The sequence below is a fragment of the Dipodomys merriami genome, unplaced genomic scaffold, assembly GCF_024711535.1.
Source record: "Dipodomys merriami isolate MVZ:Mamm:240054 unplaced genomic scaffold, mDipMer1.0.p SCAF_72, whole genome shotgun sequence".
NCBI classification, from domain to species: domain Eukaryota; kingdom Metazoa; phylum Chordata; class Mammalia; order Rodentia; family Heteromyidae; genus Dipodomys; species Dipodomys merriami.
Genome location: NW_027206313.1, coordinates 6,855,276 through 6,873,394, shown reverse-complemented (window position 1 = coordinate 6,873,394; position 18,119 = coordinate 6,855,276). Strand labels below are relative to the sequence as shown.

Genomic DNA, 18,119 nt, shown 5'->3' with positions numbered 1-18,119 from the left:
TGGAAACTACTGTGTTGCTGGTAATCATGTCCCAGCAATCTCCTTGGAGAGCCTTTGTGTCCTGTTCTCAAAAGAAATAGGCAGCTTTTACATGCTAATGGCTTTGAAATTAGTCATTTTCTCCATTTTCATTGGAAAGAAAGGTCACTGTATGATATCCTATCTCTCCTCATGTGCTCTAAACATTCAAGATCCTCTGAGCTCATCAGCCATGCAGTGCACTGTCTGGTTTTAACATGCCCGAAGAGCCAGGAAAATGTTCTATCAAAGACCACTCCTGTTCTCAGAGACTGCTCTTAGAATTCGTAGTCTGCAAAGCTAACTGGAAGAAGAGGAAGGTTCCTGGACAGGCCATTATTGCTATTTTTTCCGATTTCATTCACTAACTGGCTTGTGTTACCCACTCGTTGATCTCATTAGAGGAGGCTGGAGGCTGTGTTCCCTGAGCATGCAGCCCCTGGAAGAAAAGCCTATGTCTGAAGCAGATTGGCTCATGCAAAGGTCAGGCTTCTGGGTCCTGAACCAGTGTTAATGATGAAGAACAGTGTGGGAGCCAAAAGGTGGTTTCTCATTGATATCCTCCAACTTAGGGCCCCGTTTCCTTCCCCTGAACTACCAAAGGCACAGATGCTAGGCCTTCCCATCTCTGTATTCCAGTTCCTTTGGTGGCTTGTACTTTTCCTTAGGAAATAAAGTAGAATTTTGAGCTAGCTGGGCCCTATACAAAAAGCTCTTAAAAATATTTAACAAGTTCTTGAAAGATTTTGTACACTTGGTTGGAGCCAAAAGGCATAGAAGCAAAACCATTTTTACCAGAAGTATTTAAAGGAACAGTGAGGAGTTGGAGACATGGCTGAGGTGGTCAGACATCAGACAATGAGCAAAAGTGTCGAATCGAGAGCTCTAATTCCAGTCTTGGACCAAAAAAAAAAGGAAAGAAAAGAAAGAAAGTAAAGGAGAGGAAAGAAAAGGGGAGGGGAGAAAAGGGGAGGGGAGAGGAAAGAGAAAAGGAAAGAAATTCAAATGATGAAGTATCACTGGGGAGCAAGCAAGCCTCCAAGTGACAGCTCAAGGACCTGAGTTCAGGCCCTACTACCAGCACACATATTCCAAAGTTAGCAATGTGACCTAAACTAGAAAAAGAACAAGGATATAAAACACAAACTAGAAGCCGGGGGCTGGTGGCTCATGCCTATAATCCTAACTACTCAGGAAGCTGAGATCTGAGGATCAGGGTTCAAAGCCAGCCTGGGCAGGAAAGTCCTTGAGACTCCTATCTCCAAAAACCACCAGAAAACTGGAAGTGGTGCTGTGGCTCAAGTGGTAGAGTGTTTGCCTTGAGCTGAAGAGCACAGGGACAGCACCCAAGCCCAGAGTTCAAGTCCCATGACCACCAAAAAAAAAAACACACACACACACAAATTAGATATATGGAACCTAAAAAGCATGGTCATATGTATTATTTTATGCTGTGGTTTAGATGTCGTTCATCCCTAATAGAAACTTGGTCTCCAATGAGGCATTCAATGTGTTATTCAAACCTTTAAGTAGTGTAGCCAATAATCCTAGCTACTTGGGAAGTAGTGATCAGGATGATCATGGTACAAGCCCATTGCAGGAAAAATTGTTAGCAAGACCCCGTGTTATCAATAAGCCAGGTGTAGTGCATGTGCTTGTCATCTCAGCTACTTGAGAAGTTGTAGATAGGGGGATTGCAATCTGAGGTAGGCCCTGGGCAAAAATAGGAGACCTACATGAAAAAATAATTAAAGCAACAAAGGGCTTTGGCATGACTCAAACAGTAGAGAGTCTGCCAAATGCAAAGTCCTGAATTCAAGTTTCAATATCAGAAGAAGGTGTGGGGAGGGGGGTGGTTATGAAGAAGAAATGGATCCTAGTGGGAGGTGATCAGGTCACTGGTGATACCGCCTTCTAGAGACAGCAAGGAAGTTTTGTAAGGTCCCAGCTGATTCTCCTGGGAGCTTGAGCTCTAAAAGAGCTCTGGTTTTTCCTGTCTGTGTGATCTCTGTCTCCTGCATGGATTCCCACCAGAATACCTCAGAAGCCCTCATGAGACCAGGGCCGTACTATCTGTACTTCCATCCTCCAACACTACGAGTTCCATAAACATCTCTTTTTGTTTTTAAAGTTTCTTAGCCTTAGGTACTATGCTATAGAATGGAAAAACTTACTTTAAAACATTTTAAGCTGTACAACCAACCAGGTAACGTGGCTCAGGAAATATAATACCTTAATTTCATATAATCAGGACAGTCTGAGAGGCCGAATGACTTCACTTCAGTAGGGCTAGTGAGCCAGCGCAAAGGTTTACGTGTTGTGTCTCGAAGAACGGAGCCCTTTTCCTAACTCTATTATCTTCAGGGAGGTTTAGCAGAGGGTCGCAGCTGGTAGACTGCTGACACGGATTGAAGAGGTGAGAAAGATGTGCTTTCCTACACATCTACATCCATTCCCCTGTGTTCTGAGAACCTAGCCTCATCATGCCAGCCATGTTCTCATGGAGATCACTTACCAATGGATGACTGTTCCAGAAACTCAATCATTACCTGCAGATTAGGTTGGTCTCCCCCTTTTTTAAAATCTGTATTCTGTCCTTTTCCTGAGTCGCAGTTTGACAGACAGGCTTTTTTACTTTAACAGTTCTCTAATCAGGCTGTCTTTAATTTAGCCACCTCTTCTCTTTTCACTGTCTCCTTCTGTTCCACCAGCTCCGCCTCTTCCCACTGTGTGCAATCTGAGTTTGGCCAATGTCAAATCATGATTTATTCTCAGCTTGAGAAAGAAATTATACAGGGTATCAAACTCAGCCAACACAGAACCTTTCCTACTGCTGTGATTTGATACATCAAGTTTGTATTTATTCTACTGTCTGCCAGCACTGTGTCTTTGTCCTGAGAAATCTTGGGGAGAGGAATTCTTGGATGAATGAGGAAGCTACTTTTCCTGGAGAAGTGTACTGATATTAATAAGAAAACAATTTTAAAAAAAAAAAAAGGTGCTTGAAATTTTTGGAGAAAGATCAGTGGAAGAACAATACCAGGCTACAAACTAGCAGTCCTTGTAGCGTCCAAGACAACAGCCTGCTGTTTTCCCAGGTGGCTCTGAACAAGACACAGAAATGCAAGGGGCCATTTGTCACTGCCCTATGTGCAACATATGCATGCCAATTGGTGTATCCAGTCTGCAGGTCCACTCCTGTCTTCCCCATCCCTACATCTCAGCTTCTGGCCTTCCTTCTCACCAAGATCAGGATATAATGAGCTTCTTCCCCTCCTCTTCTCCTTGAGAAGATGACTTGATCCATCCTGAGAAACTGGACCAACTCAGCCATCCTTACACTGATCAAGCATGCCCATGCTCTGGGTAATCCCTACCACCCCATTGTTAATTCACAGTATTCTTTTAGGATGGTTGGGACTCAGTGCTGACACACCACTCTTTGTATGTCAAAGGTATTCTAGTGCTGGTGGTTCACGCCTGTAATCCTAGCTACTCAGGAAGCTGAGATCTGAGGGTCAGGGTTCAAAGCCTGCCCTGGGAAGAAAGGCCATGAGACTCTTATAAACCACTAGAAATCTGGAAGTGGTGCTGTGGCTCAAGTGGTAGAGAGCTGGCCTTGAGCTGAAGAGCACAGGGACATGCCCAAGCCCAGAGTTCAAGCCTCACAACCAACCAAAATAATAATAATAACAACAATAATAATATATTCTAGTGTGTGGTATATAGAAGATGTCTGGTGTGTTCTTCAGGCAGGATTGGATTGGAAGGAATATCATTCAGCTTGGTCCTAGGTTGAGTGAGGGCTTAAAGGCTCTTGGGTACAAGCTTCTGCAGAGATGGCACAAGAGGAGCTAGATAGCTTGGAGGAGAAGGGGTGAGTTTCTTTTGTCCCCTTTGACGTATTTTTTTTATTTTTTATTTTTTGGCAATACTAGGGTTTGGACTCATGGCCTTGTTCTTGCTAGGCAAACACTATCACTGAGCCACTCGTCCAGGACCTTGTGTCCCTTTTTGTCTAACTCAGTGCTCAGTACCCTCTGCAAAGAGAATGAGAGATCAGGTAGCTGATGATACCCCTTTGCTTGTGAAATGAAGTGCATCATCTAGAAGGGAAATTACAGATATGAAATGAGCCTAAAGGCGGCTCTGCTTTTAGAACATTTTAAGGGCATTTTATTGTGGATTTAGATCACACATTTAGACTTTCTTTGATGAGGACCTAATGTAAGTGAGCAAATGTGCCCAAGCGGTGTTGCCTACCGCCGGAGAGCCTGGTTCCATTGACACACCACACCCCTCCCAGTTCACACCCCTTCCCTCTCCCAGCCCCCTGCGGTTCCATCTAGCATAGGGAGGAAGCTTCTGGCCCTCTGAGCTGAGTTATACAAAACCCGAAAATAGATTCTCAGAGTGCATCCAGACATAATGATTCCATGAGGCAAGAAGGTCACTGTGTCTGCTTTTCCTGCCAACACACCCCTGGCTCTTTATCTATGACTGCCTTGTGAAGCAAGAGAGCTGTGCCAGGAAGCTGCACTTTGTGGCTGGGAGGCATTATGAGAATTTAAAATCATGTCAATGGGGTTTTGTCAGCATAGGCTAGAGGAGGGACTTACACAGTTTTAGAAGAGGATCATCTCTTAATATCCTTTTGTTTCCTGGCCTGAGAGCTACTTTCACTCTGTTTAAAAGAGGAAAAAAGAAAGGACTCTGATCCTAGCTACACACTCTACCCTGCCGATTCTGCCCAAAAGACATTTTTAATCGACCCAAATGTATACATATATATAGCGATTATCTCAGTGAGTTTTATTGTTTTCTTTCTATGATGTTCATTTCTCTCATTTGTAAGGTACAATAAAGCAACAGATCTTATTTAAAAAACAAAACTGTACCCTGTGTACCAGCCACCTCTGTGTCTGTGTTTCTTTGAATATTCAATACTAGCGTAGTAAAATAGCATGGGTGGAACTGCCCCTGCCTGTGCTGCATGTCTCATTATGGAGCAGAGCCCCGTATGCAAGGTCTCTTCCCACTGTGGGTTCCAGAGGGCTACTGGGTAGAGACATTTGCCCAACCCGTGTGGACTTGTGGCCACGAAGCATGTGGGAAAGAGAGGCTTCTGGATGCAGGCCAGCTAGATATCTTTACAGCAAGGAGACATCTCAGCAGCAAGGAGGGGATGATGATTACGTTCACTTGTCTCAGGACACCATGCCAGCTCAGCGTGTGCTTGACAAGAAGGAAACTGTATACTCAGGTTCACCTGGAAACACTGACTTGAAAAGTACTGAACTGAGAATGCCCGTGTGATGTACATCATGACAGAAGTTGTCCTGTTTTCCAGACTATTCTAGATCAAGTCAAATGTAATACATAGAGACAAAAATGTGGGAGGAAACAAATGAGAAGTCCTAAATATCGTCTTGGAGGGCTGGGAAGGTGGCTCAGTGGTAGAGCGCTTGCCTTGCATGCCTGAGGCCCTGGGTTCGACTCCTCAGCACCACATAAACAAAAAGAAAAAAGCCGGAAGTGGCGCTGTGGCTCAAGTGGTAGAGTGCTAGCCTTGAGCTGAAGAGCTGAGGGACAGCGCCCAGGCCCAGAGTTCAGGCCCCACAACCGGACACCCAAAAAAATATATATATATATCGTCTTGGAGTGGGGAGTAAGGGAAGACAAGGTTGTCTTAATTTACTTTGACTGGGGCATTGACTACCCATGCTACTAGTCACATGAATTCAAGCCATTAACCTATCAGCCAATCCTGACACTGCCAACCTTGCCCAGGCCCTGTGGAGCTTGAGGTGAAAAGACTGGTAGAAAGAACCTGAGGGCTCTATTGGCTCACCTTTGGACACAAGTTTCTTCAAAAGTTTTTATTTCTTATGCATCACACACTGACCCACCTACTGTTGGATACAGTGGGGTTCCTTTCTTTAGTGGGTCTTAAGGCTTTGCATTTGAGGTCACTAGCTACCTATGTACCACACAGATCAAGAACAGAGTTCCGGGGCTGGGAAGGTGGCTCAGTGGTAGAGTGCTTGCCTTGCATGCCTAAGGCCCTGGGTTCAATTCCTCAGCACCACATAAGCAAAAAAAGAAAAAAGCCAGAAGTGGCACTGTGGCTCAAGTGGTAGAGCACTAGCCTTGAGCTGAAGAGCTGAGGGACAGTGCCCAAGCCCAGAGTTCAGGCCCCACAACAGGGCCCCCCCCCAAACAAAAGAACAGAGTTCCTTCAAGTTTATATGATAGAGTCTATCAGGGATGTTAAGGCCATGATCAGTGAGAATAGATTATTTGTAATTGGTAATAGAGATCTCATTTGTCACTTTCTAACATTCTCTTTCATGTTTCCTTATGATGATGTGAGTACTCTTGGATTTTAGGTAGTATACAAACCAGTATAAAATTCAATGCCACTGTATTTGTTTTAATGTCCATTTGAAGAAAAAAAAATAGGATTGGGTGTGTGGTTAGGTGGTAGAGCACTTGCCTAACAAGTGCAAAGCTCTGAGTTCAAACCTCAGTAACTGATCATTTCATGAGTGACCGTTTAAGACAGGGGTTAACTTTTTAGAGGAAGTTTGTTTTCAGGAGGTGTTCAGTAGTAATTGTACTATGAGACACAAGGCAAAATTCAGAAAGGTGGGACAATAATTGATTGATATGTGTTTGGCAGGTTTTCCCTAGAATATGCCTCTTGGCCAAGTCCTTGCTTTCTCTCTCCCTGTTTTTAATCCCAGTATGTCAGAATGAAGCTGCATGGAGAATAAATTGCTTACACGAAAAAAATAGTTGTAAACTGTTTTAATAAGAACTCTAGTAACTTTCACAGAGTGTCAACAAAGACATATTGCTTCTCTGGTGCAGCAAGAACTACTGTCTTCTCTTTAGATTTAGGCCTCAGAGCCGGCCTTCCATCCTTCATAGAAAGCAGGGCTCCTGAATGCTTACAGTCATGTCTGCTGTCTGTTCAGCATCACATCCTCTGTTTCTTGTGGGGTGCAGGCACGTGTGTCGGGCAGGCATGTGCATACATGCTTGTCGTAAATGATAACAAGATAATGTGATACATCTGAGCTACCCCAATATTTTTATTAAATAATAATACCACGATGCTAGTGGCCTATTATTCTCCTCCTTCTATTAACCACCCTACCCAAGTAAACTATTTTCTGATTTCTCTCAGATGGAAATCCTCTATGAATGTGGAAGCCATTAGCAGAGTAATTGCTGTCGGTTGCCATGACAACCAGCCGCTGCAGTCACCTGCCTGAGGTCCTGCCAGATTGCACCAGCTCAGCTGCGCCTGTGGTGAAGACCGTGGAGGATTGTGGCAGCCTCGTGAATGGGCAGCCACAGTATGTCATGCAAGTTTCAGCCAAGGACGGGCAGTTGCTGTCAACAGTAGTGCGGACTCTTGCCACCCAGAGGTAGTACCACGTTTGAAATAAATGAATCTATAATTGATCCAGAGAACTCTTTGTCAGATGGAAAATGCCAAAGGGAATTCAATTAATGCTCAGGTCTTTGTGTCAGATGAGAGGGGACTCTGGGGGAAGAAAGGGTACATAGGTCCTGTCGTCACCATTTCTATAGCAATAGGGCATAAAGCTAAATTCACACTGTTGAGTATTTTGCTTGAAGTCACCCTTGCAGAGAGCCATTTGGAGAAGGATCTCTCAAGTGGGGTTACTTGCTTTACATTTGTTATTGTGACGTTACTATGGTAATAACACTTGTCTCCAGTAGCTAACAGAAGTAGCCCTTTGTTAGACTAGAATGAGAAGGCACCTGCTTTCAGACAACTAAGTGAAAGTGGTTGGATTTGTGGCAGAACTTTTGAAATGGCATTCTAGTGTGCATGTTGCTCAGCATCACCCACTGGATGTACGGTGGGGGCCACTTCCCCAGACAGGTTTCCTTTCAAAGAAGGCAGCATCTGTTGTCCCCTCCTCCACTTTCTGTGACTACCTCCCATCTGTAGCTCTTCACACATACTCCAAAAGTGATCATCAAAACTTCCACTTTTTCTCCTATGTGATGAACAAAGCAGATGAATGGAAGCTCTGCATGGCTTAGAGACCACTTGGTTCCTGGGAGTCATCATAATCTTATGCCTCTGTGGCCCAGTAGTAGCCTGCAAGCTGTAGGCTGCCAAGCTAATAGTTGTTCCTTGGCCTCTCCAGCTTTCTTTCAGAAGTAGTAAATGGGACTCTTGACCTATGAATTTAACATTTGTATCACTACCAGACTTGCCTCTAAGTGTCAGCGCTGAAACTTCTGGCCCTGAAAAGAGGACACTTTGACCACTTACCTAAGTGTGAGTGGTCAGTTAGTTGCTCTTGTACAGACATAGGCCCTCAGGTTCCCCACAGGTGCCTGTAGCAAGCCTACTGGCGGCATCAGATGTCTATGATGGCCTTTAGACATGGAATCCTAGCTAGATACACTGTAAATAGTGTCTACATGCCTGCTATTTAATATCCATGTGGATTCCACAAAAGAAAAAGAGAAAATAATGTAAAATATATATTTCTCACTTCTAGAGTACTTCTCACAGTTAGGACTTGGAGCACAGTGAGGTGGTGAACATCACTATGAGATTGGATGACTTGTGTGCACCGAGTACCCTAGCAGCCATCAGTCACCTTGGGTGATCAGGAAGTCCAGGCTGGGTTGAACTGACCAAGACCTGTGATTCAATGTCTGTCTCTGTCTGTCTGTCTATTGGGCATTTTTTACTGGCTGTCTTACTACTTAGTAATGTGCAGCACAATGTTGCAGATTTTCTCATATGTATGTTTGGCTCAAAGCAAATGAAGAAGGCCCAGAGGAAAAAAGTCAACTCTGTCCATTTCTTTCCCTGCCTTGAGCATGAGTGGGTCTTTGGGGACAAGTGGGAGGGAAATCCTTTATATTAATTCCATTCTAACCTTCACTCGATCTGAGGAACATTCTAGCTGGCATCTGGGAAACAGCAGTGTTTCCATGTGGATCAGAGATAGTGTTAAAGAAAGTGATGGGTCAAGAACCTAAGTCATTGTAATCTTTCAGGGATATGAGGAGAAAAGAGAGTAGATGTATGAGGAAGCTGATCTTAGGATGGTCGTGATCATACTTTAACATTCTGCTGGGCACCAGTGGCTCATGTCTATATTCCTAGCTACTCAGGAGGCTGAGATCTGAGGATCATAGTTCAAAGCCAGCCCTAGCAGGAAAAAGTATGAGACTTATGTCCAATAAACTGTCAGTAAAGCCAGAAGTGGAGCTGTGACTCAAGTGGTAGAGCGCTAGCCTTGAGCAAAAGAAGCTCAAGGAAAGTGTGTAGGCCCTGAGTTCATACCTGAGGACCAGCATGTGTGCGCGCGCACACGCACACACACACTCACACACACACGCACTCTAACGTTCAGCAAAGGATAATACAAGCAACATAGAAAGATGTCAGTCGAGAGGAGGATAGTCTTCTAAAGGACCCAGTAGTCATTGAGAGGTAGAGCTTCTATGTCAGTTGGATCCTTCCATGGACCATGGACGTTGTGTGGTGAGGGTCCTGTTATTTGACCTTCCCTGGTCTGAGTCTTTCCACAAGTGACACTAGCTAACATTAACAAGGCATTTGCTATGTGCAGATCCCTATTCTAAACTTCTGATCTGAACTATCTTTACTCATCCTCACAGTCACAATCGGGAAGGCATCATTCTTTGTACTCATTTTAGAGATTAAGAGACTGAAGGTGCAGGGAGGTGAAGTTGCTTACCCAAAGTTAGCCAGCAGATAAGTCTCAGAGCTGGGATATGAGTCAGGCAGTGGGTGGAAGGGCCTGCACTGGAAACAGTTAGTTATACTATTTGCCTTTATGAAATGTACAAGAATTGTTTTTTTTTTCAAAATCAGAACCCTAAATGTAGTAAGACTAGAGTTGTACATATTCACTTTTCACTTTCAGTATAGACACTTTAGCATCCCAGAAAGCACTTCCAAAGGCTCAAAGTCCCAGCTTTGTGCCTGACTCAGTTTGCAGCTCTGTGTGGTGGCTCCAGGGTTGGTTGCTAGGTTCAATTTCTTGCTCTTATTCTCCACAGTATTGAAAGGAGAAATGAAAAGAACCTTTCGGTATACAAGTGCCCTAGCCTTGTTGAAGAGATACATTTTGTCTAGAAACTACAATTGGTGTCCTTTCAAAAGAAGTTGTGTCCTTTTTTTTTTTCTTTTGCTAGTCCTAGGGCTTGAACTCAGGCTCTGGGTGCTGTCCCTGAGCCTCTTTGTGCTCAAGGCTAGCACTTTACCACTTGAGCCACAGCTCCAGTTTGGCTTTTTTGTGGTTCATTGGAGATAAGAGACACACAGATTTTCCTACCTGGATTGTCTTTGAACTGTGATCTTCAGATCTCAGCCTCCTGAGTAGCTAGGATTACAGGAATGGGCCACTGATGGCCAGGTAGAACTTCTATTCTTAATAATAAGGAGCTACTTCTATTTTTTGTTGGCACTTTACCTAAGCCTTATTTATGTTCAAGGTGAAAAATCAATGCATTGCAAGCCAGGCACTGGTGACTCATGCCTATAATCCTAGCTACTCAGGAGGCTGACATCTGAAGATCACGGTTCAAGACAGTTCAGGCAGGAACATCTATGAGACATCTATCTCTAGTTAACCACATAAAAAAGCCGAAGTGGAGCTGTGGCTCAAGTGGTAGAGTACTAGCCTTGAGCATAACAGCCCAGCAACAGAGCTCTGGACCAGAGTTCAGGTCACAGGACCAGTACAAAAAATTGCTTATTTTCATTTATCTTTTGGCCCTGAGCCACATCTGGCTAGTCCTTATTTCTTTAGATAGGTAAAGTAGATGGCCCAAGCACCCTGATTTATCAAGGGTCACCAGTCTCGTGGCCAAAGTCCAGTGTTAGCATCTAAAGGGCCTTAAGTTAAAGCGAATATCTATTCTGAACAGCTAGCCTTGGGGAGGGCCCAAAGGACACAGAGGCCTTCCACATGGTAGTGGGTCCACAGCCCAGTGACAAGCAGATGCCCCTCCTTCTCTTGCAGCCCCTTCAATGACCGGCCAATGTGCAGGATCTGCCATGAGGGCAGCAGCCAAGAGGACTTGCTTTCTCCATGTGAATGTACTGGGACCTTGGGGACAATTCATCGGAGCTGCCTGGAGCATTGGTTGTCATCCTCAAACACCAGCTACTGTGAACTCTGCCACTTCAGGTTTGCAGTCGAGCGCAAACCCAGGCCGTTAGTGGAGGTCAGTAAGTGGGGCATGTCCTGCAAACTTAGCTGTAATGAGCAAATGATGTCTGCTTTTATGTCTGGGTTACACATACCCTGAAACCCTGCACAATGTCACTGAGGCACGGTAATAACTTGATATAGTGTGCATGAGTGTATGTAAAACAGACACAGAGAGAGAGAGAGATCACCAAGCAACAGAGGGCATCTCACCTCCATAAAGGGGAGACAAGAAAATAAAAGAAACAAGCTGAAGGTAAAAAGGAAATTTGGAGGTATGGTCTCTCTGCACACCATTTGTCCAACTTGAATAGATTGCATTTCCTAAAAGGTTTCCAGGAGAAAATATAGCTGCATAGTACAATGGAGTTTTGACCTAGACTTCTTGGGTTCTGTAACCATGGGTAAGTGACCTACCTCTTTAAATTACTTGATATAAAACAATAATTCAGGGCACATGAAGAAGTGTTTGAATAAAAACTACCTTTCCTGGGAAATTATTCACAACCTTTTTCCAGCTAACTCTAAATTCGAATGTGTGTGTGTGTGTGTGTGTGTGTGTGTGTGTGTGTGTGTGTGTGTGTGTGTGTGTGTGTGTGTGTGTGTGTGTTTCCACTCCTGGGACTTGAACTCATGGCTAGCACTGTATTGCTTGAGCCACAGCTCCACTTCTGGTTTTGGGGTGGTTAATTGGAGAGAAGAGTCTTACAGAGTTTCCTGCCGAGGCTGGCTTCAAAGCATGGTCCTCAGATCTCAGCCTCCTAAGTAGCTAGGATTAAAGGTGTGAGCCACTGGCAAGTGGCAATAATCTCTTTTCATTATTTTTCTTTATTTTATTTTTTTCTAGATTATAGGTCTTGAACTCAGGGCCTAGGCACTGTCCCTGAGCTTTTTCTCTCAAGGATAGCACTCTACCACTTTGAACCATGGTGTCACTTATGGTTTTCTGGTGGTTAATTGGAGATAAGAATCTCATGGACTTTCCTGCCCAAGCTGGCTTTGAACTTCGATCCTTAGATCTCAACCTCCTGAGTAGCTAGGATTACAAGCATGAGCCACTGGTACCCGGATGGAATTTCTTTTCTTAAAAGGCAGTCTGTCAGTAACCCCTTTGTATAACACCTTAATAATAATAAAATCATATATTTTTTGAAAAGGCCATCTGTCTACCCAGTCATTAAAATCATAGGACACACACACACACACACACACACACACACACACACACACGGCAGAACATTTTTTGTGTTTCCAGAGACACAGAATTCATATTTAGACCCAAGAGCTACTGTGGTATTAATCAAAAGAATTGGGAAGTGGGAAATATCAGACTCTTCTGTTTCTTCTACTGTCAAATTCTACTAGTCAATTAAAAACTGGATATTTATAAAAATAAACAAATATTTTTAACATATTGTGGGGTAGAGCTATTAGGAAGGGACTAAGACATCTGTAACTGTAACTCCTCTGTATATCACTACTACAATAAAATTAATTTTTTAAAAAGGCAAAAAAGAAAAAGAAAAGGACTAAGATATTGGGCCTGCAATCTAGACTTACAAATTATATCCATATTCTGGCAGCTACCCCAGCGACACCTATAGTTAGAACTGGAACTAGAAATCAAAAAACCTACTTGGAGACCAATTAAATGTGTGGTGCCAAGGCACTGACAGTTCTGGAGCACTCTGTATGCACATTCTCTTGGTTTTGACCTTGAAGATTTGATCAGGACTCCAAATAGGAGCCAAATGGCACAAAATTTATTTGACCTATCCCAACAGACTCTATACTTTTCTTAAGACTCTGCATCAAGTGATCTTAATTTAGCCATCTTACCACCAACATCTACTTTTAAAAATTCGTATTTGTAGAGTGCCTGTCAGGAGTGCCTGGCCCTGGGCCAGATTCCCTGAGATTTAACATTTCACAACGCCCCTGGAGAAGGGGAAATTTAATGAACTAACAAACGAGATAATTTCCCAAGCTCAATGGCAAAAGTTAAAAGGAGCCTACTTCTTTCCAGAAACATCTTGGAATCTCCCCAATTTGATATTGCAGCTTCCCTTAAGAGAGCTGGCTTCCCAGAGTGAGAAAATCCTGCCCTTGAATGGATTCTACCCAATAGTCTTCTTGACTGCCATCTTCCAGAAAGAAACTTTCATTTGGGCGTGGTAAAAATCCCTTGTATATTCACATACTAGATAACAAAAAAGAGAGGACTATTCATGTCTGTGCACATGCATATATGTGTACACACACCTTGGTTTTTCTAATATCATGTATGTGTCAAATCACTGGGTAAACCTTTCTGATTGTAGAGAAGGTAACATGTATCTACACACAGAAGCTTCTTCAAAGTTGCCGATGTCCAGTCACAGCCTGTCTCCAGAGTCTCAGGCCACTGTCATTAAACCAGGAAATAGGGCAAATGACCTTGAGAATGTGTGAGGTGCTCTACAAGATTTAGGGCCTCGCTGACACAGACTTCACCCAAACAGTCACCGCTGGTGAAATTTTCATTGCACAAATGGAATGTGACAATTTTCAGAGTTAATGATGATTGAACAAGTTGAAAGTGAAAGGCAACTCTTCTCAGGCAGAGAGAGGCTGGTTGTTTGATCATCCTGGGGCGAAATGAACTTGCTGTTTGACCACAAGCAATAAAAAGTTGTCTTTGGTTTCTCAGCTGGAGGACAAATGAGAACCAGGTGTGGGCAGATTTTTAAACAAATGACATTACTAATTGACTTTTCGCCTCTTAGCAAAGGACAGGCTTACTCATAGTGAGAAGTGCTCCTCAAGAATATTACCTTAGGATAAACAAGCATCTTTTTTTTTTTTTTTTTTTTTTTGGTCTATCAGCCAAATCTGCCTTTTTGGGTTAAGGATTAGGAGGAACTTTGCTACTTTATTTCTCATTTCTACTCTTTTAATTGCTTTAATCATTACTTTGTTTACTAGTTGGCTCAGCCTTCTCATTAAAGCAGAAAAATTCCATAGCGTTTAATTTTAAAATCGATGTGACAATAACAGCCCTTGCTGCTGCAGGAAGCAGTTTTAAAAGTCATTTGTAAATTTTATTCGTCAGCAACTAGATGCGAGCATCGGTAGGAATTACTTCCACACCTCACTCTGGCACTTTGCAGTAACCCCTGTCAGTCCTTCCTGGAACACAATTCTCCAATCCGCCTTCATTCCCTGTTCCCAAAGCACTGCATGATTTCCCTCCCTCTGCAGCCAGCAGTCCGGGGTTCTTTTCAACCATTCAAGAACCCAGGGCTGATCCATGCACACAAGCTGCTGTATGAAGTCTTTCTCCCCTCCCCCGCCCCCCACCACATGGGTGATTTTCTACTACCCATAGTGGCCAAAGCAATGCACCGATTTTTATTAGGACCTCCTAACTGGAAATCACCTCCCCACTTTGCCACTGACCATCTGTGTGGCCATCTGTGTCACTTGGCTCAGTTTTTCTAAACTTCACTTCAGAAGGAGGTGAGCAAGAAGCTTTGCTTTGCATGACATCTTTCCACCTCTATAAAGCTAAAAGTTCTTATGTTAAACATACACACATACACACACACACAATAAACACACTCCAGCCAGATACCTGCTATAATTGCAGGTACTCACACAGGCTGAGTTCAAACCCAGGCAGAAAAAGCCATGAGATACCATCTTCAAAATAACCAATAAAAGCAGGCTGGAGTTATAACTGAAGAGATATAACACCAGCCATGAACAAGCAAGCTGAAAACACATGAGGTCCTGAGTTCAAACCCTGGTACCAGCAAAACACACACACACACACACACACACACACACACACAAACACACACACACACATACACACACACACACATACACACACACACACACACACACACACACACACACACACAAGACTGGAGAAGTAGCTCAATAATAGAGAAGTTTACCTAGCTTTTTTTTAAATTTCAGTCTCTAGCACTGCCCAAAAAAATCATTCTATACTTCAAATGGATTTATTATATTGTCTGTAACTTGTATCTCAATACGTTAATTTTCTGGTGTGCATATTTGTATCTGTCTGCTTACCTATCTACCTCTTTATCTGTCTTACCTACCTAGCAACATGCCCAGACTTAGTCTTTTAGACTAATTTTCTGGATGCATTGCAGATTTTATACCTTAAATACTTTCTTGCTGCAATGTGAACCAATGAAACCAGGGCCAGTTTCAACCCAAGAGAACTACATTGCAGTCATCTAGTTTAGTCAAATGTAGATGAATTTCTGCCATCGTGGAGCTGATGTAAATCTCATAAGGTCTGTGACCAATCATGCAAAGCTGGGAAGGGAAGCATTCCAATGAACAGAGCAAAAAGAACAGTTCTAACACATAAGCACTGCGTATCTCCATAGCTAGCACTTGTCTTATGAAGCCTGCATGGAAAATGTGGCCAAAGGCAATTTGTAAGATGGATTACCCCCAAGAATAATGACCCACTAGCACATAGTAAATAGATATCCAGTAACCATAAAAGGATTCACTGAATGACTGGCCTGGGTGGTTTTATGGTCTCCTGCCTGCTCATTTTTAGTTTTCCTCATTTCTCTCTGTAAGGTGAACTCTTACACCATTCTTTTATAACAAAGGGTAAAATACAGCAAGCTAATGAAAGGACTCGGATTGGTTGCCCAGAATGTGGATGTGGACTGCAGTCTCTGCCATGATTGCTGTTCCAGTTGACCAATGTGCCACAGAAGTCCATCTCAGTCTGTGCAGAGAGCCTGACACATCAGTTTTTAGTGGCAAGACTTCCCTAGGACACATAGATACCTGCCATGTCCACCCTTGCCCACAGAGCTCATGATGAAGTTAGAGATCAGCTCAACAACATTGTGATTAAAATGAAACCGTCGGGAAGTAGTAGAAATGTGATGGGGAAAAATAAAACTTTCTAAGGCCTGCTTTTCTCTGATCAGAGACATGGTGATTTTTTACAGAGGAAGTGATTAGGTTTTCGTATTTCTATTCCCTTTACCCAGACACAGCTGATTGCTAAGAATTGTATGAACAATTTAAAACTGTTCCCTGTGAGGCAGAAGTTTAGCTAAATTGAAACTGAGAAGTGTTTTCACACATATCAGTTACCCGGAATAATAGGATGTAAAACTAGGAGGATGAGGATTAGAGATTTTTTCAAACTTTTTTTTTTAATCTATAAATCCTTTTCTTTTAAGTCATTAAAGGAAAAGGATTTGAAAGTGTGCCTTAGATTCAGTGTAATCTCCAACCACACAGCAGGGAGAAACGACACAGAGCAGGGAGAGCCACACACAGAGAAACCACTTTGTACCTCAGCACTTGCTCTTTGATAGATTCATTTAGCTCTAAACCTGACTTGGACACATACCATATGGATCTCTTAGTCTAGTGTGTCTTGGCCTTATTTGGTTTTTAAGCAAAAAGCATTAGAATTTTGTGTCAGAGCATTCACTTTCATCAGCAAACACCTCCAGCAGCGGGGTAATTAGGAAGACCATACCGTCAACTGACTTGCAGAGATTCTCAGGTGAAAAAAAAAAAGTCACCATTCTATTTCTCATAGGAAGGCATCCAGGCCTTCCAACCAGTGAGTGAGGTATCTGAAGTCGTAGTATGTGATCGCTGAGTTCTATTAGGTTTGTACCTTTTTTTAACACTAAGGAGCTTGAATGCTATATTCCAGTGGTATACACACAAGTCCCCCTGACATTGCTTTTTGACCACACACACACACACACACACACACACACACACACACACACTGCCTTCACTTGCTTGTCTCACCTGCCCTTTGAAAACTTGCTCCTATCCTTAAGAGTTCTCTGTGCATTTCCTTTTTAACCTCTTTCTTTCAAGGTGTTCTAGACTAAACCTAGTTGATCTTCTTGCTGTCCTGTCCCGACATTACAAGTAAGCTGAAAGGACTGATACAAAATCACAAATGAAATGAACCTCTAGGAGACACTGTTGTACCTGCATGGACAGTGGTGAGCAGGCAAAAGTTATTCTACCTTGCATTTGAATATTCTTTGATTCCAACCAAGTATTTCCTTGACCTTCCATCCAACCACCTGCTCCCCATGGACTGCTGACCACATCCATGCCAATGGTTGAGATGACATTTCTGATGATGGAACTCCAGCAATCCTGATCCTGAAGTTGCTCAGCCTTGAGTCTTTCTCGGCTTTGCTGGCTAATTTGGCAGTTGCTTCGTTACTTAAAGCTTAGCTACAAAGAAGCTGTTTTAAGGTATCTATTAAATTCACAGCTTGCTTCATTAAAAATCACTTCATTAAAAAAGCAAACCAACCGAAATGTTCCCATGGCCATGCCAGATGGAAGTGAGCTAACTGCTCAGCGCCTGTGCTTTCAACCCATCCACTGCTGGAAAAGGATTAATTTGGAGGGAAAAATCCAATTCCCTGCATTAAAAAGAATGACACAAGAAGATGCTGTTATTTAAATTGTACTGATACTTGCAGTGAACTTGGCTTGGAATTCGTACTAGAACCCACATTCTTGAGAGGATCTGCTTCACTATGAGTAGCTATTCCTTTTGTGAACCCATCTGACAACTTCTGCAAGCAGGCAGAAACACCAAGAATTGTTCTGCGTGACTTTATTTTTGTTGTTCTCTGTTTCAAAAAATAGGAGGCTGAGGAATAGCCTAAGTGGGTGTGTATCCCCTGCACCCGAATTAAAAAACCGTTAGCATTTTGTGAGCAGCACACCTATTCTAAAGCAACCTCTGTGACAGAGAGAAAATGTCTTTGTCTTTACTAATTCATCCTTAAGTATTCTTGGATAGGAGAAAAACACAGC

At 43.0% G+C, this 18,119-nt stretch overlaps 1 protein-coding gene across 2 annotated transcripts in view; it reads left to right on the top strand.

Moving 5' to 3' along the window:
* LOC138818159 (E3 ubiquitin-protein ligase MARCHF3) overlaps nt 1-18,119 on the top strand; it is a 153,218-nt gene that overhangs the window by 102,283 nt on the left and 32,816 nt on the right. For both annotated transcript variants that reach the window (XM_070009088.1, XM_070009087.1), the window contains exons 2-3: nt 7,211-7,454; nt 11,076-11,280. In XM_070009088.1, the coding sequence (XP_069865189.1) occupies nt 7,267-7,454; nt 11,076-11,280 (393 nt within the window). In that variant the 5' untranslated portion in view covers nt 7,211-7,266. The remainder of the gene's footprint in view (nt 1-7,210; nt 7,455-11,075; nt 11,281-18,119) is intronic.